At 42.2% G+C, this 26,033-nt stretch overlaps 1 protein-coding gene across 24 annotated transcripts in view; it reads left to right on the top strand.

Annotated features, from left to right (window-relative positions):
- Window positions 1-26,033, top strand: part of UNC5C (unc-5 netrin receptor C) — a 398,952-nt gene that overhangs the window by 262,754 nt on the left and 110,165 nt on the right. For all 24 annotated transcript variants that reach the window (XR_012158488.1, XR_012158469.1, XR_012158478.1 and 21 more), the window contains 3 exons: window positions 15,618-15,798; window positions 18,732-18,899; window positions 20,883-21,047. Coding sequence is in view for 1 of the 24 variants with exons in the window: in XM_073340726.1 (XP_073196827.1) it covers window positions 15,618-15,798; window positions 18,732-18,899; window positions 20,883-21,047 (514 nt within the window). In the remaining 23 variants the exon portion in view is untranslated. The remainder of the gene's footprint in view (window positions 1-15,617; window positions 15,799-18,731; window positions 18,900-20,882; window positions 21,048-26,033) is intronic.

The following is a 26,033-nucleotide window of genomic DNA, read 5'->3' as shown; positions in this document are numbered from 1 at the left end:
TGGAACAAGGCTTTGACCTCATTCCTCACAGGAGGGGGGTTTCAGAATCACAGAGGGACCTCTGAAATTCTAAATTCAACTCTGCTGATTAGTAGAAAAAATTATTGTTAATGATGGTAATTCCCTCATCAGAATTCTCCTCATTTTTTCTCTACTATGCTCAGAAGAAACTGATGCCAATTTGCATTAGGAGAAGTTAGGCTGTCATGGTTAAGTAGCAAAGTGGTTGTCATTCACTGTTGATGACTGATTTCTCAGGAGAGCATGCTTAACATGTTACATCCCTATCAAACTTGATCTTGGATCTAATCAGAATTGCAAAAAAATGCCCACAAACAGAAGGAATGATTAACATAGTAGATTACACACACACACACACTATTCAGTAGGTTGTTTTCTTTCCTCTTTAAGATCCTGAGAAGCTCAAAAAAGTGATTGAGTCTGGCAAGCCAGCTCTCTGACAGACATGATATTAATCAGTTGACTTTCCTCAAGAACTTATCAACTTTTGTTGCTTCTTAGCATCCTACCAACCGACTGTTGTGCCTTGACAAGTGTATTTATAACAGGGCATGTCATATTGCAGATGCTCTCGGATAGTGGGGACTGCATTACCTTCACTGGGAGCTGAGCTTCCTCATGAGTGGCAGTTAGTATGTGTGTAGTATGTATGCTCTGCACCTCTCAGCGACTTAACAGCTAGTTCATCTCTTCTATCAAAAAACCCAGAAAGCCTGATTATGTGCAGGAGAGACAAACAGCATGAGTTAGCATGATGAGTAGAAAGGGGGCACTTGTCTCTGTCACAAACATTATGGAAGAAGCGTTAGCCTTTTTAATTGTCTTTTTCTTAAATCAGATTAAATGTATCCTCCTTCCACTGAACTGCTTTAAAGGCTAATATACCCTGGTTCCTGTGTACACTTCTTAGTGCAGCATATCCCAAGAAACTGATCTCTGAAAAGATTCTCCGTGAGCTGACCATATAATAATTGCTCTTTTTCATACTCTCTGACAGTTCACTTTGTTAGGTAGTAAAGATTCATGGCTGCAAGCTAACTGGCTGTGGAACTTATTTGTGCCATGGCCGGGGCAGACACCAATTCACACTTGGCAGGCTCAGGAGTCATATACCCTGTCTGACATTCAAAAGAATGATTCTTAATGTTTCTTCCCCCTCCCCCCCCCTTCTCACTTTTGAAGTCAGGAGGGAGATCAGACACCCAGATTGGAGAGCAGCCTAATGCAGCTTCTTTGTAGACTCTTTCCAGCGCTATTAAAAGAACAAAGGCCTGAACACTAATGAATAGGAATACCTTAATGTGACACTTTATTACTGGCACTTGCTGCAGCTGGTGTGATAAATTTTAAAAAATGGGAAGATGAAAGGTAACTTGGTGGGTTGAAGGATTACATGATTATTTTAATTTAGAGATGAATGTGTTCTTTGTTTAAGACTTCATTTATTTGTTCGGAGAACTTTCTGATATGATGATATAGTTAACCGAGAAAGAAGGGACTCCAGGAAGGCAGGCAATCAGCTGTTAGGCTCTCTCACATTATAGAAAGAATGTTTTGATTCCTGACATCCCAAGTCTGTCTGGGTAATGTAAACACAACAGCTATTAGCAATGTTTCCAGATTCGATGAGGCAGACAAGAGTACTTCAAATTATTCCTCATTACAGGGACTGCTTCTGTGCCCCAGAGACAGATTACCCTGCTGTCCAATACAGAGCAATTGGCGACCCACATTTTCTTGCATTTTTCCAGTTTTCGAAATGGTGAATAGTTTTAAAAAAGTCCTGTGTTGCAGGTAACATAATTCACAGTGATATTACTGTATAACCCTGTCACTGAATTGTTTTACTTTTGTTTATTTCTCTTTCTTTTAACTTGTATTATGAAGTGCGGGAAACAACCCACTGTTAGGAGGATAGAGAATATATCCCTGTCAATGCAAAGAGGATTTAGACATGTATTCCAAGCATGGTAAATGGCAGTTAACCACATCAAGCCCCTATGGATCAATGGCAGGACAGATCCTTTTGTTTTTAGTAGGTTTGAGCTATGTCACAGTTTTTATGCCAGCCCCTCGCCCCCTCCCCCAGGGAGGAAGAAAGACTAAGGCAGAGATGAGGGAGCAAAGCTTTTAAAGCAGCACTTACCAGTGCTTCAGCTCCACTAAGGCATCATGTGCATTAGAGTAGATTGAAACTGTAGACACTTAAAAAGCCCAAGATCCAAATACAAGGGTGTGTGTTGCAACACAATGCTCTGAAGGTCTGAAGCAAAATTCATCCTGCTTGCTCACTGGGGACCAGGAAAGGCAACGGATGATTTGTTCAGTCACTATGGAATCAAATCAACTTCTCTGTGGCTGTATACCCTGACCACCAACTAAGAACAGCAGTAATGCCAGCTGCACTCTGGCAGGTTGCAGAAGGAGAACTGACACAGTAGGGAAAATGAGCAGCGAAATGGCAAAAAAACACAAAAAAGCAACAGCTCTGGCTCTTTCTAGGTTTCCAAAGCATTGCAGTGCCTCCAAAGAAATCCTTAATTGTGTGCATTAGGGCTTCGGTAAGGATGGGAAACCAGTCCACATGGAGCACATCAAATTTTAGAACCAAACTCACACCAAACCTTTCTAGAGTTCTGCAATGTCTGGGTAAGAGTTGGGTATTTCCTGTCTGTGCCCCAGACAAGCAGTGGAAATGCTAAAATACCATAAGCGAGATTCTTATGATATTTCTGCACATAACTAAAGGGGCAAATTAATTCCTGGTGTAACTCTATTGAAATCATCTGGGAGAGGAATGAGAAAAGAAGCTGCAAAATCCATTGCTCTGTATTGGTGCCACATTATATTGCGCCTTTCCTCAGTTGAGACACCGGATTATACCGAGATAAAAGATGATCAGATAAAGAGCGTCTGAACTGTTGGATGCTTATTTAAACAAATAAGACTTTTTGAGATTTGCAATTGACCATCACTAGGCATTAGGGGCCTTATTTTCGGAGATGCTAAGAACCCTGAACTCCAGTCAAAATCAATGAGATCTGCAGGCGTGTAGCACTTCTGAAGATCAACCAGTTCCAATCCTGTGGATTCCATCTGAAGCCTCAGTATTATTTCTGCCTCTTCTTGGCATGTGGACTCTTTTTGGCATCTCTGAAAAGCCAAGAAAGGAGCACATTCTTGATGGGGCACATACTGGGATTCTCCCAAGGTAACGCAGCAGAATTATTAGCAATTAATCCCTTTGCTCATTTAATTTGTTCTTTATCATATCATATATTTAATTTATGTTCAGTATCATATTGTGAGTGAGAAATAGACTCAGAGACATGCAGCCCCATCAAATTAGCTCCTTGCAATAGGTTATAGATCAAAACATCAATGAGATGTAAGATTAGTTAATATGCCATAAGCAGCTAAATGAAGTTTTGCATTGAAATGTGTGATTTGCTGCACCTTCAACAAGGAGATAATTGCTTTTCTAATTATAATTGGACACAGCGTACAAACTTGGTGACCCAGCTGAGCTTAAAAACTGGCATTATATTTATCTATCTTTGCATGTTTAATTAGGAAGGGGAGAGAAAAAACCATCAAGGAGTCAAGTGGCACATGGAGGAGTTGTTTTGCCGAGTCAAAATGAGTGTGGCGTAGACTTTATTCAGCTGGTTTTGCCTGAGCAAAAAGCTGGTGGCAACTAGGGACTTCTCCAAATAGGCAGCATCAGGTGGCTGCTCCATCCAATTGATTATTAATATGACTGCTGTTTGCTTTGTTTCATGAGAGGGCTTATGTTTTGCTGCAGTTATTCCTTAATTAGAACTTCATGTGTATGCATTTCCATGCAAGCTCATTGTCATCCAAGCAGTATTTTATATTCCCTGCAGTAAAGTGAGCTTGTAGGGAGGAGAACAGAGAGTTGATGGCCATGGATGTGGATCAGCTGGGAAATGGCATTGTCATTTGTGGTCCCTTGTGTTACATGATAGAATTACCTGTGGGTCAGGTATCAATAAGAGAGAGGCTGAAAGGGGCCAAGTTGATCTGTGGCATGTAAGGAGGCACATCTCTCCGTCTTCCTTTACTTACCAAATGCCAACACAGACTGTTGGCAAATTCCCAAGCTCCTACTTTCAGTTGTGCAAATAGGTGATAAGGGCATAGACAGCCTCTTTCCTTGCCCGCAGTGCAGTAGCAGGGCAAGAATTCACTCCAGAGGCTAAAGTCCTCCCTCGTTTACACCAGTGCAAATCCACTGGCAGCCTGTGGGGACGCATTGGTGTAAGCGTGGGAAGAATTTGTCCCTAGCTTTAAAAAGTGTTATAATCCAGTGAATGCTTCACAGCCACAATAGGCCTGGTCTGTTGGTCTGGAGAAACAGCCAGGCCTCTCATCTCTCTGGGCATGTCTACATACAGCTGCAAGCAAGCCTGCCAAGATAGGTTCGTACTGGTGAGGATTGAGCTAGTGTGCTCTAGGCTTGAGAGCCCAAGCCGGAATGTCAACCCTGCTATTTTTAGCATGCTAGCCCCAGTTCCCCCAGCACAAGTCTGTCTACCCAGGTTGGGAGGCTCACAGCTGCAGTGTAGACGTACCCTCTGCGAATACTATGATGTGCATCTTTTTTAAAAGAAGCAGTGAGGTGCATGCCGCCAGGCATTTCTCTCTCATTACCCTGCCCTGTGCTGCCCAGGATGGCTCTGGGAATCAAAGTACAGCTGCCTGGCACCACTTTCCTTCATGGCCTCCAGTTAATAACAGCAGGTTTTTCTGTATATTTTTAGAAGATTTATAACGTAGGAGAATGTAAACACAACAGCTATTAGCAAGATTTCCAAATGCACTGGTCCCATACCCTAGAGCCAGATTACCCTGCTCCCCCAGAAGATTAGTCCATCACTTCATGCTTTTGGCACAATGACCAGAACCCCTGATCCCTGCAGGATATAGTTCTTTTAGGCTCTGAAGTACCATGAGTTGATTACCATTAACGTAGCTTGTACAACTGGAACTTTCAGTGGCATTCACAACGTTTTCTAGCCACAGTATTTTACACGATTCCTTCCTGGGGAAGTACATTCTCCAGGGTTAGTGCTCAAACCGAGTGGTGTGAGTGCTAGTGCTTCGTGCTCTAACGTCAGAGCTCCCACACTGTTCTCTTGCTGGCAATCTGTGGTAAAATGGCTCCTCCTCCTTTCTTGCCAGCTCCCCTCCCCACCCTCGCTCACTTGCTCATTTTCGGGGCGGGAGGGTTGGAGTGTGGGACGGGGTGAGGGCTCCGGCTGGGGGTGCAGGCTCTGGGGTGGGGCCAGGGATTTGGGATGCAGGAGGGGGCTCTAGGCTGGGGCAAAGGGTTGGGTGCAGGATGGGGTGAGGGGCTCCAGCTGGGGGTGCAGGCTCTAGGGTTGGCTGGGGATGCGGGGTTTAGGGTGCAGGAGGGGGCTCTGGGCTGTGGTAGAGGGTTGGGGTGCAGAAGGGAGTGAGGGCTCCAGCTGGGGATGCGGGCTCTGGGGTGGGGCCGGGGATGAGGGGTTTGGAGTGCAGGAGGGGGCTCCACGCTGGGGCCGAGAGGTTCAGAGTGCACGAGGGGCCTTAGGGCTGGGACAGAGATTGGGATGTGGGAGGAGGTGTGGGCTCCAGGCAGTGCTGACCTCAGGCGGCGCCGGCATTTCATGGGGACAAAGGAAGTCCACACAGCTCCCGGGAAGTGGCAGCATTTTCTCCAGCTCCTTGGCAGAGGGTTGGCCAGGGGGCTATGCGTGCTGCCCCTCCCTGCAGGCACTTCCCCCGCAGCTCTCATTGGCCACAGTTCCAGGCCAATGAGATCTGTGGAACCGGCGCTTAGGATGGTGCCTACGGGTGGGGGCAGTGCACAGAGCCCACCATCTGCCACTCCACCTAGGAGCTGGAGGACATGCCGCCACTTCCAGGAACCACATGGAGCCAGGCAGGGAACCTGCCTTAGCCCCCTGGGGCCAACTGGAATTTTAGCAGCTCGGTCAGCACAGCTGACCGGAGCTGCCAGGGTCCCTTTTCGACCCAGTCCCTTTTCGATCGGGTGTTCTGGCAATTTTCTTCTGCTTAGTAAAGTTTCAAAGCTGCATTAAGTCAATGTTCAGCTGTAAACTTTTGAAAGAAGAACCATACCGTTTTGTTCAGTTATGAACGTTTCAGAGTTATGAACAACCTCCATTCCTGAGGTGTTCGTAACTCTGAGGTTCTACTGTATCCATAAACCTAACAGTGAAGTTTTCCATATCCCATTACCTGAGCCGTCTAGTCCATCTTCAGCTGTGAGGCTTTTTTTAATAAAAGTTCACCTCCGTGTAGTAGTTAAAGCAAAGTTGTAACATTCTCAAAAACAGCTAGAATTTATATCGCTTCGACAGCACACTCTGTATAGATTTTAGTACTCAAGCAGTGAGCTGGACATATGTGCAATTAAGGAAGTGTTTCCACAGCAGGAAAACAAATCCCCCTTATTGGCAATAGAAGCAGAAATAACGACAACTGAATAAAATGTCACTGTGGTTTGTGCTTGCTGTCTTATTCCTGGTATGTGTTTTGTAGTCGCTCATAGTTGTAATTTCAGCCTCTTTGGAGACCACCTTTAAAAAAAAAAAAGTGTAGAAATCCATTTCCTGTCACTAGCACACAAAGAACAGCATCCTATTTAGTGGGCAGTTGGTAGGATGAAAGCATGGATTTGAAACCAAATCCAAACATTAAATATCAGTAGTCTTCAAAGAGGCATTGAACTCTCAAGATAACTAGAATACTTGTTAGCTCAGTGACTCCTCAGAAATCTCTGAGGGTCTGAGTTTCTCACTTGGATGTCTCATGCTCGGTACAGACTGGTAGTTTATTTCACCAGTGTATATATATTTTTTATTTTAATCAGCAGACCTACGCTTGTGATTAATGTCTTTATGGTGCAAGCTAAGTCTCTCTATGGTCCGACTGTTGTAGTAACTCATGTGTACCCTACTTTCCCAGACCAAAGGTTCTGGTAAGGGTGCCTAGAGCTGTGATTAAAATATGAGCGTTGGAAGAAATGCAAGTTCAGTAGAGATACTGTTCAGGAGAGCAATATAATTTTATTCTGTCTCTATGACTGCATAATAAGGGAGCCCAGATACTAGCAAGAAATTGCACGGTTCAGGCAGTAGGTTGGAAAATGTTCGGTAGTTCCTGTTAGGTGCTGAGCAGCCAGCAATCCAGTGGTGCCAAATCCTCTGGGTCTGATTCTGTTTTTAGTCAAGCAAATCTCTCGTTGAAGTCAAGAGGCCAAATCTTGCAGTCCTTGAATTTTGTTCCTGGAAATCAATGAGTTTTGCTTAAGTAAGAACTAAATTAATGACATCAAGATTGGGGCTAATGTCTTCAGTGACGTTTGTGGGGGGCTGAGCACCTGACAGGATCCGACCCAGTGCAGACTTAAAAAATAAAATAAAATGCTGTTTCAGCTGCCACAATCACAAGAGAGAGAATTGTGAGGAACAATCCTGCATTGGCAAGGGCAGAGGATCTAGTCTAGACGACCGTATGTGCCTTTTCCATCTCTTATCTTCTGTCGTGAAGCTTCCACCTCCAGCAGTTTCTAAACCAGTCAAAAAAGCTTCCCAAGGGGTTTCAGCCTCTCGATCATGCTAGTAGCTTGGCATGGCTGAGTTTGTATCAGTAATTGGCTCCTGTAATAGCTTTTCCCATTTATATAATCACGTTTGATTAATGTACTCTCTCCTCTTGTAGTCTGCACTGAAATCTTGCGCTACTTCATATGCTCTCATTTCCATGTGTGTTGCATTATTTTAGTCCGCTGCTCAAAACATCCTGATTCGAGCACCGAGATATAGCCGTCGTGATTATTGTGGGTTTTTCTTGCTGATGGTCTCACATATCATGTTGGGTGGCATGTGGCAGATTCCCTCTGTTAATTAGAACAAATGTGCCAATTATGTTAATATATCTCCCGATACCAATCAGTGAATAATTAGAGACAACGCATCTGTCTCTCACCAGGGAGTAGAATGAGAAAGAATAAGCTGCAAGGTGCGTTGCTTCGGATTGTGTGTTTCCTCAGCCAGTCACTGTGACAGCATGGTGTCATGACAGGTTTGGAAGCAACACAGTGCACACAGATAAAATAGAGTTGGTGGCAGTCATGGTGCTCACTGGTCTGAAAATTAAATCCAAAGAACATAAGGAGTCATAGTCAAAATCAGGAGACCTTTACATGTTCTTTGTACCACAGCACTTCTTTCAGCATTTCTTATTATTATCTAACATTTTATCTTACTTTAGCACCTAGAGGCCTCAGACAGGCCAGGTTCTTGTTGTACTACGCACTGTACAAACATACAGTAAATGACAGTATTTGCCCCAAGGAGCTTACAAACTCAGAGTGAATTGTCGTGGATTTCACAGTTTCCTTTCCTTTGTAAGGGAAGGCTAATGTGGAAGAATATTGAGTGTTATATCACTGACATTTTCCATTGATATTCTCTCCACATGGGAAAACTTCTACTGTTCATGATGGTTATGTCCCAAATTGAAGGATTTCTGGTTTGATGAAAGAAAATTGAAGTCAAACTTATTTCACTGATTGATTGATTGATTGATTGATTGATTGATTGATTGATTTCAGTGATACTTACACACATATTTTTATGTTATTTTTATATGAGGTTTTGGTTCACACACATATTTAGTTACTAATGGCCTAATTTTATTTATATATAAAAATACTCAAATGTTTATTATTAATAGTGCTAGAGACATTCTCTAATTTACTGAATTTTTAAGACAGAAACCTATTTAGAGTCCTTGTGACTTCTGCCAGTAAATGTACTTCATCAGCAGAGTTGCAAAACAAATACTCACTTTAGAAATCTGGTTCAGGAGAATAAAATTAGAGAAATTTGGATGACTTTCTGCATATATTAGGTTAACAACCTAACGCCTTGAAGAAAGATGGATGGAATGATATGATTTACAAATCAAATAATCGATAAAACCTGTATAATGACAGTATGAATAATTGCTGTCACCTATAAATTATACTGTCTCAACTCTGCTCTATTCTCTTACCTCGCATATTTGGCAGTTGCTCAATTACTGCTTACAAGAGAACATAAGCTGTGTTCTCATAAAGTCTGTTTACCACTGATGATGACACACACGCACACACACCTGATTTTTAGAGGTGCTGAACACAGGAGTCAGTGGCAGCTGCTCAGCAACTCTGGAAACATTAGGCCATTAGTAAGTAAAAATGTGTGGTAACCAAAACCTTATTTAGATGTTATAAGCAGTTTTTAATTAGTTAACATTTGTACGTGGTGTTGAACAAGAAAACACAAGATGTGCTTATTATTATTGGAATCATGTGCTTTTTGGCTTTCACATTACTTGTTGCTGATTACTAAAATGTGTGTGTAAACATAACGTATACCTCCTGTCTAACCAGCCATCCTCTGATCATTTCCTTCAGTGATGATGATAATCTGGTGTTGGTGACATGATACTTCACGCCCATTGATGTAATGTTGATGTCACAAATAGTGGATTGTAGCTTCCCATAATGAATAAGGCACGAAGATTAGAAAGGACACTGTGTTTAGACACACACAAGTTAATCAGCAGTGATGCTGCAACAGGGACATGACAGCTGAGGCTTTTGGTAAACTATATTTTTCAGACTTTGACTGAGTGTAACAGAGACTAAGAAATCCTTTCTGCTTTGCACATGACGTGTTATACTTGGAGTAAATTTTTCTGGGGCATTATGTGAAGAGGGTTTTTTCCTTTGAGGGATTTGGGGAAGAGCCAGAGGCTGTGTACAGAACCAGACAGAGAGACCTTTGGTTTGTTCTGGTATAGCAGTCCTAGTCTCATATGATCTTATGTTTTGCAGCAACGAAAGGGGATTTATCTCTGACACTCTGATTTAGTCGAATCAGAATTGTCTCATCAGAGGTCGAGACTGAATAAAGATATGTACAGTTTTGCGAGCAGCTGTAAGACTCCCCTACGTTTATTTATGTAATTAATCACACTTTTGGTATTGGGGGAGGGATGCTTTCATGACCAGGCAAATTGATCTGTACATGAAAACCAAAACTATTCTGTAATGAATCTAGGCCATCATTTTGGCCCAGTTCTGTTCCCACAGAAATCAATGGGAATTTTGCCATTGACTTCAGTCAGAGCACAAGCAGGTCCTCAGTATGCAGACCACAGAAAGAGGAGCAATAAGTGATTCATTTTTTTAACATAGGTAGCATTTTGTAGAATCTCAGCTTTGCAGTCCTGTATTGGTATCACAGAAATACGTTTTAAAAAAGCAGAAAGACCACACTTGTCTGTGTGGGATACAAAGAGTAAACTGATGTCTAAAAGGAGGAGTGCGGAGAAGTGAGCTTTGGGCTTGTTTCTCAATCTAGATGTATGCAGCCTTGACCTGTGGGTGATGCAGGGAACAAACATTGCCACTGACTGAATGGGAAGCTGTCCGTCTTGATTATACTTGATTCCTGTGAGGACTCAATTTGGCTGAACACCAAGGAAGAAACGGGGGGGGGGGGGGGGGGGAGGGGAAGGAACAATTTCAGGCTTCTTGCCAAGGAAATGCAGATTATTGAGAAAAGCTTAGATCTTCCATGGAAAATAAAACGTGAATGCTTTTGTGACAGAATGGTTTCCAAACTGTTGTGCGTACGCACGCGCGCACTCTCTCTCTCTCTCTCCCCCATTTCTCCAGCACTTTTTGCACCACCAGTTTTTTTAAATGCTCTGGAAGATTGGCTCTTTAAATCAAGCCCACGGCAGGATAGGGTCTTTGTTTGCATTACTGGGTCTTCCTTTGGAAACAAATGAAGAGAAGGCAATCGAACACATTCAAACTAACAGCCTTGCAATTGGGTTGTGTATCTCTAGCTCTTGTTAATAAACCTGTTCCTTACAAACCAGTGTGCTGTTTTCTAAAATGTTGACTTGAGACAGATTGAGAGGGGTCTCGATGGAGTTGATTCGTCTTTTGATTGAAAGACCATACCCAAAGTCTGTTACTCTGCACCATTGCAGCTGGGGGGCTAAGATTCTTCATACTTACTGCGATGACATTACAGTACCCCTGCTTGTACTGTGTAATATATGGGACTAGGACAATTATAATAATTTAAGGGAAAGTTTCAAGCAAAATAGAATATATATATATATACACACACACACACACACACTTTTCTAAGGCCATTGCTATATCCATTTTCCATCTTGAAGACTTGTGGGCCATTTAACTTCCCTATTGATAGTGAAATTACAATTATTTAATTAGAGGGCACTGTATAAGAGGGTCCAGTGATTTCGGTCTCAGCCCCAAACAGCTTATGATGTAATATTCAGACTGGAACAGGCTGAAAAAACTAAGTATATTTCATAACATTGTTTAAAAGCAATGAAAAAATTTCATTTTGTTTGAAATTTTCCATGACCATTGATTTTATTTATTTATACATACCACATTTTTATTTAGGTTTGGTGGGGGGGAAATAACTCTCACTTTTTACACAGACATTCAGAAAAAGGGAAAAAAAGGATAGGGGATTTAAAAAGTGATAGTGTTTTATTCCCCCACTGAAAAAAATTCAATATATTTCACTGAAAATGAAAAATTACAACCAATAGGGAAAAGTTCCATACAGTTTTCACTTTTCATTGAAAAGAAGATTTAGACAGAAAATTTTCAACCAACTCTAACCCAGACGATTTTTTTACAAAGTACAAATTAGATTGTGAAGAATGGTCTGGATTCCTTGCCAAACAGTCAAGGTGCCATTGTTGGTGCAGAGATAAGCACGGAAGATTTGCAAAAGAACTAGCTTTGAAGAAGGCTTTTGAAAGAGGGAGTGTGAGGCTATTTCAAGAGTATAGGTTGGTGTAAAAGGAGGTTTAAATGGGAAAGTGGAAAAACAGAAAAGAGAGCAGGTTTCAGAGTAGCAGCCGTGTTAGTCTGTATCCGCAAAAAGAAAAGGAGGACTTGTGGCACCTTAGAGACTAACCAATTTATTTAAGCTTAAGCTTTCTTGAGCTACAGCTCACTTCATCGGATGCAGTTAGAGGACAGGTGAGGAATGTAAAAAGGAGAGAAGATGTAGCAAAAGTGAAGATGGAGTTGTAAGAGAGACAGCAGTTAGAGAGCCTTGGAAGTTTTGAACCTTATGTGGAGGCAAGAAGAAGTCAGTGAATGACAATATGACATGGTCTGACTGGCGGAAGAAGTGTGTCTTATGTATGGAAAAATGAAAAATTGCTAAATGGGAATAGATCAGGTGAACTTTATTAATTAAATTACATTTTTTGAATAATAAAATGTATAAAACTCTAAATACTAAACAATGACATATATTATCTGAGTGTGTGGACACACCCATGTACATATTTAATCACTTTATTTTTATTCAACCAGAATAAAACAAGGCAGTGGAAAACTTGCAACTCTAAAGTGAGTTGTGATCTGAACCTATTTGCTGGAAGTGTTTATATAAATAACAATATATTTAAAGCAACTTTTCACCAAGAAATCTGGAGGTTGAGGAGGAGTGCACTGTCTCTCTCTCTCTCTCTCTCAGTCATTTCAGGTAGATACAATCAAATTATTCATAGTTAGAGGCCTTAGTCAGGGGCCTGCAGGTGCAGTGGCATATTTGCACAGGAGCATAAGAACTACAGCAGCTCTCCATTAAGTTTCTCCCGACTTTCTCTGCTCTCCTATTTGATGGTGTGGAATATCCATGGGAAGGCAGGTTGGCCTGCCCCTCCCATCACACACACTGAATAGTGAGAGTTTTAGTATATGTTAGACTCTACACATATCTTCCGACTAAACCGAAATTTATGGGGGGGGTTTTATATCCCATTCCAAAGGTTTTACCATCCCTCTGCACTACTGGGTTCATAACCTGAAAAGAGGGTGGATACTCCTGCCCTCCCCAAAGGGTTCAACCAGCTTTAAATTCTGCCTGGGATTGTAGAAGAGGCCTGCTGGCAGAGGCACCTTGGAGATTAGCTTAATCAGGTTTCCTGTTGGACCCACTCGCCGTACACCCTAGGGTGACCAGACAGCAAGTGTGAAAAATCGGGATGGGGGTGGAGGGTAATAGGAGCCTACATAAGAAAAAAACCCAAAAATCAGGAGTGTCCCTATAAAATCGGGACATCTGGTCACTCTAATACACCCTCCCACTTTGTCATTTGTGTTATCCCCTGGTTTTTCTATCGGTGAGCCTCACTCCATTCAGACTTTGCCCCAGTCTTGGTTCCACAGATTGAACCTAGAATTTATCCCTCTCTTCTATTTGCAAAAGATTTGCAAACGAAATTGTCGATATTTACACACGTATATTTGCTACTAGTGACTGTTAGACAGTTTAAATGAATGAAAATAGCTTATGGCTTGTTGGTGACTGGTCCACTTTCACCACATGCTGTTTGTGGTGATTGGCCACATAAATCACATGGTATTGCCTTTGTCTATGACTAGATGGCTAAAGCTTTCTAATATTGAGAATAACAATTGATGAACAGCATATATGGTTGTTTGCATCTGAATAGGCATGTTCAGCTGAATCTGGGTATTCACATAAAAAACCCAAAGATACCTCTAACATTAGTGAAGCCAAAAACCTTCTTGTGCAGATATTTGCACTCATTGAATAGAAAAGTGAATGAAGGTGGTCAAGCTGAACAGGCAATCAGAATTCAAACATATGCACAAACACTCTGTTTTGCGGTATTTGACCAGCTCTACGCAGGAATGAATTGAGCCCCATGTGACTAAAACTAGGAGGGGCCCTAATAACTCTCACCACTGGTCACAGTGGTCTGTATGGCTATCATATGGAGGAGGGCTCTTTGTTGGTTTCCAGTCTTGTTGATGGTTGGGCAGTTGTTCAAATACCTTTGGAAAAGTAGTGGTCTGTCAGTACAAATCAGGCCTGTCTTGGCAGTTAGCACCTTTTAGTTCCAATGGGTTGATTTTTGTTTTTGTTTTTCTTCCTTTAATTAAATTCTGGGCACAAGCTGAAGTGATCTAGTGATGTGAAGGCACTGCTTTGATCCATCCAGGGCCCCCGTCCCTTCCTCTAAAGCACTCTTAGTTCAAATGAAAACAAGCCACTGAATGTTCAGCCAGTTTATGCTAGAGTGGCTCACAGCCGTCAGCTGTAGGATAATGGAGTGTTTCTTTAGCAGTAAAAGGAATGTTGTCTGGATAAAAATCACATTTACAAATATTTTTCTGTGTAACCAATGAAATCATATGTTGTTAACACAGAAATATTTTTTGAAAATATACTTTACATAAAGAAGGAGAAAAATAAGCAATTTTCTATTCTTCAGTATTCCTCAGTCCCCTGGTAACTGTCCCTCTTCTGATCACTATAAAGAGAAAATAGATAAATTTCCTCACATTTGGGGTGTTTGATTATCATTATTTTTATTTTTTTTAGCTTGGAAAAGAGGAGACTAAGGGGGGATATGATACAGGTATATAAAATCATGAGTGGTATGGAGAAAGTGAATAAGGAAAAGTTATTTACTTGTTCCCATAATATAAGAACTAGGGGCCACCAAATGAAATTAATGGGTAGCAGTTTTAAAACAAATAAAAGAAAGTTCTGCTTCACTCAGCGCACAGTCAACTTGTGGAACTCCTTGCCTGAGGAGGTTGTCAAGGCTAGGACTATAACGGGGTTTAAAAGAGAACTGGATAAATTCATTAAGGTTAAGTCCATTAATGGCTATTAGCCGGGATGGGTAAGGAATAGTGTCCCTAGCCTCTGTTTGTCAGAGGGTGAAGATAGATGGCAGGAGAGAGATCACTAGATCATTACCTGTTAGGTTCATTCCCTCTGGGGGATGAACCTGGCATTGGCCACTGTCGGTAGACCAGATACTGGGCTGGATGGACCTTTGGTGTGATTCAGTATGGCCATTCTTATGTTCTTATTACAGTTTCACCCATGAACCACAACTGAGCTCCAAGCCCCATTGTGCTAGACACTCTTCAGGCACAGACAAGACTACCCCTGCCCCCAAAAGCTTACAATCTAAACAGATAAGACAGAGAAAAGGGTTTAGCTAAACAAATAAATACATTAGGGTGCTCGCTAGTGCACCAGTGGGAGATATTTTCCCTTACATCCCCAATTTTAGACAAGGTTTTAAAGAAAAGTCAACATCTATGTCCCTCACACTGTCCATCAGATATTGAAATTCTGCATTAACTATTTGGTTATATACAACAGGGGCAGCCTTTGAAAAAAAAGCATTGAACATTTTGATGGCAGAAGAAGCTATGAGATGGGGGAAGAAATGAACGCTGTACTCCATGATGGCTACCTTCTCATTTCAGTGCAATCTGATATTGGCAGAATAGGCAATATTCAGCAGATGAGTCCTTCACAGTGTACTTTGGTTTACAGCAGTTTCTGGCAGGAGCAAAGTAATCGAATATTGCACACATCTAGAGGTTAAAGCCTCTGCGGATTGGCATGGTGATGACTGATAACCTTACTGTGTCTCTGGTAAACTTTTAGGTGGAGTGGTTGAAAAATGAAGAGGTGATTGATCCCGTTGAAGATCGGAATTTTTACATCACCATCGATCACAACCTGATCATCAAGCAGGCACGTCTTTCTGACACAGCTAATTACACCTGTGTCGCCAAAAACATCGTCGCCAAGAGGAAAAGCACTACTGCCACTGTAATTGTCTATGGTAAGTGAGGCACTGTCCTTCTGCACATTGATCAAAGTGCAGCCTCTAGGGCAGAAGTGGTCTGGGTAGTTCTGTGATGCAGCTGCCACCATCTTTGGTGCAGATTCAGAAGTGAGGTCAGTGGAAACTACAAGTTCCCAATTGTAATGCACTATCTTAATTAGCATGGCCAGGCTGCCAATGTGGCCCTTATCCAGATGAAGTGTGATGGCCCTGTCTTCTCATTGCCTTACTCTACATCCACGTTCCCCTCTGCCCCCATAAAATAGCCTAAGCTGAAAGCTAGGTCTGCCTCCTGTGAAGTTATTGCTCTTAGAATCATAGAATATCAGGGTTGGAAGGGACCTCAGGAGGTCATCTAGTCCAACCCCCTGCTCAAAGCTGGACCAATGCCCAATTAAATCATCCCGGCCAGGGCTTTGTCAAGCCTGACCTTAAAAATATCTGAGGAAGGAGATTTCACCACCTCCCCAGGTAACGCATTCCAGTGTTTCACCACCCTCCTAGGGAAAAAGGTTTTCCTAATGTCCAATCTAAACCTCCCCCACTGCAACTTGAGACCATTACTCCTCGTTCTGTCATCTGCTACCACTGAGAACAGTCTAGATCCATCCTCTTTGGAACCCCCTTTCAGGTAGTTGAAAGCAGCTATCAAATACCCCCTCGTTCTTCTCTTCCGCAGACTAAACAATCCCAGTTCCCTCAGCCTCTCCTCATAAGTCATGTGTTCCAGTCCCCTAATCATTTTTGTTGCCCTCCGCTGGATGTTTTCCAATTTTTCCCCCTCCTTCTCGTAGTGTGGGGCCCAAAACTGGACACAGTACTCCAGATGAGGCCTCACCAATGTCGAATAGAGGGGGACGATCACGTCCCTTGATCTGCTCGCTATGCCCCTACTTATACATCCCAAAATGCCATTGGCCTTCTTGGCAACAAGGGCACGCTGCTGACTCATATCCAGCTTGTCGTCCACTGTAACCCCTAGGTCCTTTTCTGCAGAACTGCTGCCGCGCCTTTCGGTCCCTAGTCTGTAGCGGTGCATGGGGTTCTTCCGTCCTAAGTGCAGGACTCTGCACTTGTCCTTGTTGAACCTCATCAGATTTCTTTTGGCCCAGTCCTCCAATTTGTCTAGGGCCCTCTGTATCCTATTCCTACCCTCCAGCGTATCTACCTCTCCTCCCAGTTTAGTGTCATTTGCAAACTTGCTGAGGGTGCAATCCACACCATCCTCCAGATCATTTATGAAGATATTGAACAAAACCGGCCCGAGGACCGACCCTTGGGGCACTCCACTTGATACCGGCTGCCAACTAGACATGGAGCCATTGATCACTACCCGTTGAGCCCGACAATCTAGCCAACTTTCTATCCACCTTATAGTCCATTCATCCAGCCCACGCTTCTTGAACTTGCTGGCAAGAATACTGTGGGAGACCATGTCAAAAGCTTTGCTAAAGTCAAGGAACAACACATCCGCTGCTTTCCCCTCATCCATAGAGCCAGTTATCTCATCTTGGTATATTTGAGGCAGAATGTATCCATAAGGACAGAAGCTGCTCTAATGATACATCAGCTGATTGTCCTGTTGTTTATTACAATCAATTTAATTACAGGACAGACAAGTGAAAAAAAAATCCCTATGATTACCCTGAGCATTCACTTCATAGCCAGGGTAGCAGTTATGCTTAATTGTAAGCAGTTGCATCCCTAAAGTTACAATGAGGGCTTTTTAGTTCAGTTCTATAGCAAACTAGCTGAATAGAGTTGATTAGCTGCATTTGTGAGGCAGAGGAGGGACACGGCATAAGCATTCTGTGTTGTGATTGTGGTGAATACTTTAATGTGTAGACCTGGGACAAATTTCACCATACACAAATTTTTCCAACACACAGAATTAGACTCTCTAAAAGCATAATTTAAGCTGTAGCTGAAACATTTACTGAGAGTGGGCCATGCAGGTGGGGGCAGAATTGGGAGACCTGCGTTGGGGAGCAGCCATCACCCGTGTTCTCACTCTAGGGTGACCAGATAGCAAGTGTGAAAAATCGGCACTTGGGGTAGGAGGTAATAGGCGCCTATATAAGACAAATCTCCAAATGTCGGGACTGTTCCTATAAAATCGGGACATCTGGTCACCCTATCTCACTCCCAGGGATATTTTAGTCCTGTGGTGTGACTGGGAATACTACAAAATTAAGGGATTAGGAAAATTGAGCAGTTTAAATGCTTGTCAGTATGGCTACACAGTATGGAGCAGTACTGATGGTCCCTGTCCGTCTTGTTCTCCATTTGTGTCACGTATCAAGGTTCATAACAGAAAGGGTAAACAGTAACCATCTTCCTAAAATCATGGGTGAACAGTATAACTGGTGAGTTCATTCTGAGCAGCCCAACAGGCTGAGTACCTGTCATATGGACTCTTCATCTTCTGTCGGCAAGGCTCTCATCGGGGCTGCTGAACGAGGGATACCCTTGTCTTAGCATTCAGTGAACCATTGCTGTGAAGAGAGGAAAGTAACGTGTTAAATTTCTGATAGACCACATCGGAAAAGAGAGGAGCATAGATGACGGATACATCTGAATGCTAGTTATCATACAGTCACTATCCTCTCTGTATTATCTTGCTGTGGAATAGTATGCAGCTTTCAGGATGCATATATTTTGGCTTACAAAGTTCAAGATGCACGGTTTGATCTTACAGTGATTGCAATTATAGAAAGATAAATCAATGCTCATTGCTGCTATATGAAGCTATATGAATGCTCATTGGGTCTATATGAAGAGGAGGGCCATTTTAAATCCACAGTAGCCGTAGTACTGGAAACTGAAAGGACTTTTCATTCAATGGTATTTCTTGGACTTTGACAAAGACAGTGGCTAAAAAAGGGGGGTTTGTGTTTATTGAATGCTCTTTGTCACCTGTCACCTTTCAGTCAATGGCGGCTGGTCTACCTGGACTGAATGGTCAGTGTGTAACGGTCGCTGTGGAAGAGGCTATCAGAAGCGTACAAGGACCTGCACCAACCCTGCCCCACTCAATGGTGGTGCCTTCTGTGAGGGCCAAAGTGTCCAAAAAATAACTTGCACCACTCTGTGTCCAGGTACAGTATGAAAGACCCACAGCCCAAGATGTGATTATCTAGTTTTTTCCAACATCAAGTATTTTAGGAAGTAACTATTAATCACAAACACTCCTTTTATTTTACTGGTAAATCCAGCATTTCAGTGAATGAATACTAAATTGTGTTACATAAGTAGATAAAACATTGTGCACAGAGTAGATCAAACCGCAGTGGATTAAATCCCACTATTTCACAAAGCTTGCACCATCATCTCAGTCCCTGTAATTCGGGGGATTTGAGTAACATTTACAGCTTCAAATCTTAAGAGCTAAAGCTTTTGATCTGTTGAACGCTGTGGAAATAAACTCGATTTAAGTACAGAACATTATTTTGACCAAACAGATTTGTAACATCCGTTTCTGTGCATACCAGTTTCTCAGTTTACACTGTAAAGATGAGCAGAGCATTTGAAACATCTGGATTATGGATGTTAAACTTGACCTAAGCATCTGCCTGTCAACAAAGACAAGAACATTCATGCCAAAAATATCCGTGCATTCACACATTAAAATAATTTTAAAATGCATCAAAAGCCAGAAAATTGAAACATGAAATGTACACTTTATCATTTAATTCAACACTGCTTAAGGGCTCTGGGTGGCTTTTAGAAGGACAAACTCTGCTATCCCTCACTCGTGTTGAGTTGGACTTTCCTATGCATTGAAATCAATGGCACTACTGTTGGAATCAGCACGGGTAAGGGGCATCAAAATCTGGCTCTTAGTGATGGGTGAAACTCAGAGAAATGGAAGTTCATTTCAAATTCTGGACGCTTAGCTGAGCCTCTTTAGTCCAAATATTTAGTAGATCCAGCTATTAAAGTCAGTACTTTTGGGCCCCAGCATTGGCCTAACTCTTCTCCCATTGAAATCAATGGGAGTTATCGTATTGACTTCAGTGGGAGCAGGGTCAGATTAATATTGAGCATTTGGCAAAATCCCATTTTAGTCCATTAATGTAGGTACCTAAATGTGGATGTGGGAGCCTACCTTCAGGCACTCGTTATTTTAAAATCTTGGCCATGATTTTTATTTTCACAGTCCGTTTAAATATATGACCAACTAGCTTATAAATACAAATTGTAGCACAGGTAATAAACTGCATGTGCAGAGTACATATTCTTGACAGTTTTGCGGATTATGCCTAGTAGCTCCTTTTTCAAATGAAATATTTGGGTGGCTTTAGTTATGTCTCTGAATATGAAAAGTGATGATCTCATAACACAGAATAATTTCTTGCCAAATTTAATCTTTTGTTGTATATAAGTGCCAAAACGCATACATTTCTGGGCTTTGGGCTTTTTTTCTTCTTAGACAATTTAGCCATGGAGAAACCTCCTTTTGTTTCCATTTCGAAAAGGAGAGGAGAAAAGAGAAGGAACGAGTACCTGGGGACACATTTCAATCCAGAATTAGTTCTTCTACCAAAGCTATAAATTCCACAAGACAACTGCTGACTGACTCTTTTCCTGAAGTCAGTTCTTTGTGACTCAGTGGCTTGTTACTGGGATAGAAAGCCTTAAACATCTCAATAAGCAGTTGGGATCCAGCCCAGACAAGCATTAACTGAAAGATGTAAGTTTCTAATGGGCACTTGGTGGCCCAAGTGGACTGAAGAGATGTCAAAATCACAAAAATCACCACTATAGTTAGCACTAAGTATTACCCTGGCTGGCAATCCAAACATGTATATCTAAGACCTTGGAGACTGAACTACCTCATTCCCCTTACAGTTAGTCCTTCTAGGGCTAACTTGAGGCAAATTAGCAGGGCTGTGTGGGGAAGCTTTTATTTCTATGAGCTATGCTGTAAAGATTTCGGGCCCTAGTTCTGTCAGTCTGGCACCTTTCACAAGGGCTAAATTCACAAAGGTCTTTTAAAAGCAACCATTTTCTGTGCTTCTCTCTATATTTGCATCTCTCTCTTTCTGACCTTCCTAAGTCATGTCGCTTTTTTCTCACAGTGGATGGTAGATGGACAGCATGGAGTAAGTGGTCTACCTGTGGAACAGAGTGTACCCATTGGCGCAGGAGGGAATGCACAGCTCCAGCACCGAAGAACGGTGGGAAAGATTGTGAAGGTCTCGTTCTGCAGTCCAAGAACTGCACAGATGGGCTGTGTATGCAGAGTAAGTGGAAGTATATTAATGTGTTGTATTGACTTTGGAGTTTGGAAAATATATAGCCATTAAAAAAAAAATTAAAGCTTGAATGTTCTCCTGCCATAAAAATCTCTTATAAGCAGAAGCTGGAGAGTATCCAAATGAAATACCCTCCACCAAAACAACATAGGGAAGAAAGCTACATTTAAGTGATATGGCATAAGATGACCAAAATAACCCATGTTGGTGCTGCAAAATTGTGCCATGTAGGCATTGTCTGAACTGGGAACAAAGCCTCACCACCTACAACAAGCTTAGGGAGGAATTGTGTGTCTGAGGCAAATCCCCTGTCAGCTCCCTGGAACAAATGGTGCAGCCTAGTCCTCTCAGCAGTCTGTGCCAGTTTTGTATGGAGGTGGAGCCATGACCAATGTAATGGTCCCTACCTTTTCTAAGACCCTTTTCCAGCCCCCAAGTGCACCACTTTCAAGTGACAGGCCTGTACTCCACTTCTCTTTGGGATGGGACCTTGTGTTCCTTCCACTGTCTGAGTGGTTGTGCCAGGTTATGCCCATCTGGTTGGTAAAGTTGACACCTTGCAGGCTTGATGGGCATAGCACCTGTAAGACTTTCCTTCAGGAGTTGGTGGACAGTAATATTATGTAGTGACACAGAAGCAGCTTTTTCATGACAAAGGATGATTTTTTTTTTTTTTTGCCAAAAAGTTCACAGCACTCAGAGAAATGGATTTAAAACAACAGAGAGACCTGTAGGCACAAGGTCTTACCTACACTTGGCATTCCCCTCAGGGCCCTAGGTAGATATGACTTAGCCTTGATATCCTCTGTTCTCTTGGGGGCCAAGCTACAGCCTGCTAGCTGCAGACCCTGACTCACTGACAGTATGGGTGTCTGCTTGCATCCCTGTTGGTGCTCACTGGCATTCACTGAGCAACCTCTCTCAACAAAATCAATTCCCCACCCTTTTCTTGGCCTAGGGTCCTATAATGGTTTTGTACCCTTTTTTAATCCTAGATTTAGCCTTGGGAAGAGTAAACCATTCTAGCTTGATTGGAGCCTGATCAGGGGTATAATCCAGTTAACATCTTCCCCATTGTTTCCTCAAGGACTTTTATCTGTGTTATTGTTTTGCCTTTCCTGCTTGGTCCCTCTAACAACCTCTTCTGATCTAACTCCATATCAAGTAGCCCCCTATAAATGTTATAATGCACCATATACATAAAAAAACAACACAGATATTTCCCAGTTCTCCACTCTATGTCCTCTTATGGCTTTCGGTGAAGTAATTTTACACCCTCCCAGGGGCCAGGAGGGAGCAGCCTCTGACCTCTCCCAACTGCAAGGACTTAGATTGTCCTTGGCCCACATGTAGAGTGCTTGCGGGAGGGAAGAAGGCTCCTTCCATTGTTCTTCCCCAACTGTGCACCCACACAGATGCCAGGGGTAATCTAGTCTACAGTAGATATAATTACACACGAGCTAGAGACACCTGCAGAATAAATTAACTCTTTTATGGGAAAATGCTGTTTCTTGTGCCAAGATCATGTAAACAGACTTGCTGCAGGGCATCTCCTCTGAGGTTTGAGCAAAATACTCTTCCCTCTTAGTCCACAGGGATGCAGTAGTCTCTGCAACTCTTGTACCCTCTCTCTTTGGGGGAAACGGCTAGTGGATACAGTAGCTTGGATCTAGAGCTCTCTCTAAAGCTACCACTCCTCACCCTTATATGCAGCAATGTGGAAGCTGAGGGTCTATGTCATAAAGGTGTGCTGTAGGAGTGTATCAGTCTCTCTGAATCCAGGGCCCTTCCCATCCACACAAGAGGAGGCAGGATTTGCCCCTTTGTGTAGTGTAGATTTAGGATTCTATATCCAGGACAGTATCACTTGAAGAGAGAGCCTATTGTTTAGTTATTCATTTGGATATTTACAGCTCTGCCATAAACAAGCACCCATCCAATGCTCTGGGTGCCCTGGACTAGTCTTTTAAAAAATCCAGTGTATTAATCAAATGACACACCTGTTACCCCGGATCAAACAAACTCCCAGGAACATAAATAGAACAAAATGAATTGACCTCCCCACACAGCCCCACCAGTGTCCCATATCATCATCATTGCTAGGCCCATCTTCTTATGGGCCAGGAAGTTAAGATTGGTGTTGCAACTCTCCGTGAAGGTGAACAAACTGGGCAGTTTCGGACCATAAGGAGAACTGAGTTGAAAAGGCTTGGTGACCTACCAGAGAATACCCTGCCTGTTGACCCCTCTCTCTCTCTCTGATACCAATGAGGCTCCAGCCCAGTGTCTCTGATGGTCACAGGGAGAGAGAGTCTCACGGATAAATGGGTCTCTGGACTGATAGAGCTTTTATAGTTCAAAACCAACATCTTAAAAAAATCAATCTGGTAAAGCAGACCGTAGGCCTTTGGCACTGTTCATTTGCACACACAAAATTGGTTCTCGGTACATTACCTTGTTCCTTTTTTATATTTAAATGAATTTAGTGCCAGACTGATAGCGCTGGAGACTGAAGTGTCTGTTCACAGAACAGGTACAGCACCGGCAACAGCACAAGTTTCAACACACTGACCTGCCAGTGTGCCTCAGCCTCTAAAACTCAGAGGAGAGTTCAGTCTTCAGGACCATCCTGGTGTTGGCTACTCCACTATGACTGCCAAGAGGTTCCCAATTATTGTCCAGGGTTATGTTGTTGGGTTTTTTTTTGTGAATTTGACACCAAGGAACTGAACCATCACATTGAGTCTTTCAGATGATACATTAAAAATGGAGGTCCTATCTGCACTGTTGGTCCATTAAAGATCCACTGAACTTTTCATAAAAACAGTGGTTGGTTCCAATGGCCTTTGCCAAAATTTGTCGTCTTCCACTTCTCTGCATTGTACTATACTGCTTTCCAGTTCTCCACCTGGCTGCAGCTCTCCGTCACCCAAGGCGCTTCAGTTGTATCTGTATAGTGGTTGTATGTTCACAGTTTTATGTTCAAATAGGCCACAGAAATGCCATTAGCTAGTATGCAATGATTTTCAGTCACTACCAAACAGGGCTAGATTTGAACAAGTGACCGAGACGTAGAAGGTTCTGCATTGAAACCCTGAGCTATCCAATCTCAAAACACGAATTTTCCTTCAGTTTTCCAGGTTAACCAAAAACTAACTCATCCACATGGCCACATCTTTCATTTGAGTTTTGATGCTTTGAGTGACAGCTGCACGAAACCAGCTGTAATTTTTTCATTTTTATTTTTGTGGGGGAGGGAAGAGAGAAGCTGAACTTTTCTCTAAAAGTAAAAAAAAGTCATGCTAAAGTAAAGTTATATTACATCCTGAAAATATGGGTTTGTAGCAGGGAAGCTAATGTATCCTTAGCTCCAGTGGTGTGGATGAGCCATTATGGTAAATTAGCAAGAAAAGAAACCACCTCCACTCTAAAGACCTCTTTATTACCAGATTATATTTAGACAGGTGTGTGTCATCTTTGGGTATATGCATAAGCAGAGTCATTTAAGCAGAAATCTCATGAAAACAAATTTATAATGCTGCTGGAGAATAAAAGCCCTGTAGGGATCCCATTTTTATGTAGATGGTATATTGCATTTTATTTGTGAAAGTGACTGCTGGGAGTAAAGCACAGATCTTCAAAAGGAGAGAGGGTGATGCTAATGTGAATCCCACTCTGCATTTTTATATGTATATGGAGGGTGGGAGGAAATGAAAAATATACAGTTGCATATTGATCTCCTTAGCTCCAGGGGTTGAGATTGTCCCTCAGAGTTGGAATTTAATGGTAATGTCTTTATACTTATGGGGTTCATATACCTGTAAAACTTACAATCTTGCTCCATGATCTATCACCGCTGAATAGATTGATTTGCCATACTTTATAGCTCTGTGCCTGCTATTCTTTCTCTTTCTCAATTTATGTAAATCCATTCAGAACACTTTTATTTTTACTTCTCTGTGGGGTTGGGTTCCTCCAGATGAACTCATAGTACATCTGTGTGCTGAGCTAGGGAGGAACACAGGACCCTTTTCGTTCCTGGAACACACTGAAATTCATTACGAATTATTAGATTTTCAGCTGGATTGAGTTGGAATTAGAATTTTTCATAACTCGGAGGCCTTTGAATCCGGGTCACAACTTTCAAAGAATTCGCAGCAGCTTTCCCTTGTGCACACATGGATAAGAGCCAAGGGACCCAAGATCAAGCCCTCTGTGTGCTTGGATCCTTTTCTCATTTCTACTTGGTTGGCTGCTTAATTGCATGGTATGCAGATTCTACCCATTAGAGCAGTTTCTCCCTTCCTTCCCAGAATCGGTCTTCATCAAAAACTGATGGTTTATCAATTAAATATAGTAACGTGAAGATCTAAGAACTATTAAATAGCTTCTCATAGCAGGAGCGACTAACCCATTCCTTTGACAGAAACTCACTTGTAAAAAATATATATATATAAAAGAGATATCCCAAGAAATATTGGATTGAATCAGTCTAATTTACAAGCCCTTTCTCTTCCAGTCTATTATTCACTACACTAACATCACTTGAGCAAATCAATAAGCGCTTTCATCAGACTGCCCCTACTCCAACACAGAGCAGCAGTCAGTACCGCTATCGATTTCTGTGTGGGGATGAAAAGTGTGGAGCCTTCCCCATCCCTTGTAATTACAGTATTTTACACCCAAATCTGTAGTTTCTGCTTACCGCTAACCGTGGCGTTTCTGGTGCAACTGCACTGTCATGTTTATTCAGACTAATGATCTTGCTAGTGTACACACACAGTCCTATTCAGTAGCTAGTATTTTTCCCTTAACATGAAAGAATGAATAAGTATTAAACTAGCATGCCTGCAGAGAGACAGGAGGCAGATTGAAAAAGAAAAGTAACTGCAGTGAAAATTTAGGACAACTGTTCCTACTGTAAGCCTCCAAATATACTGTATCTCCTAGCTGGAGTCTTTACAATAATTTTAT

The sequence above is a fragment of the Lepidochelys kempii genome, chromosome 4 (genome assembly GCF_965140265.1).
Source record: "Lepidochelys kempii isolate rLepKem1 chromosome 4, rLepKem1.hap2, whole genome shotgun sequence".
Taxonomy (NCBI): Eukaryota; Metazoa; Chordata; order Testudines; family Cheloniidae; genus Lepidochelys; species Lepidochelys kempii.
This window is presented reverse-complemented; position numbering and strand designations above follow the sequence as displayed.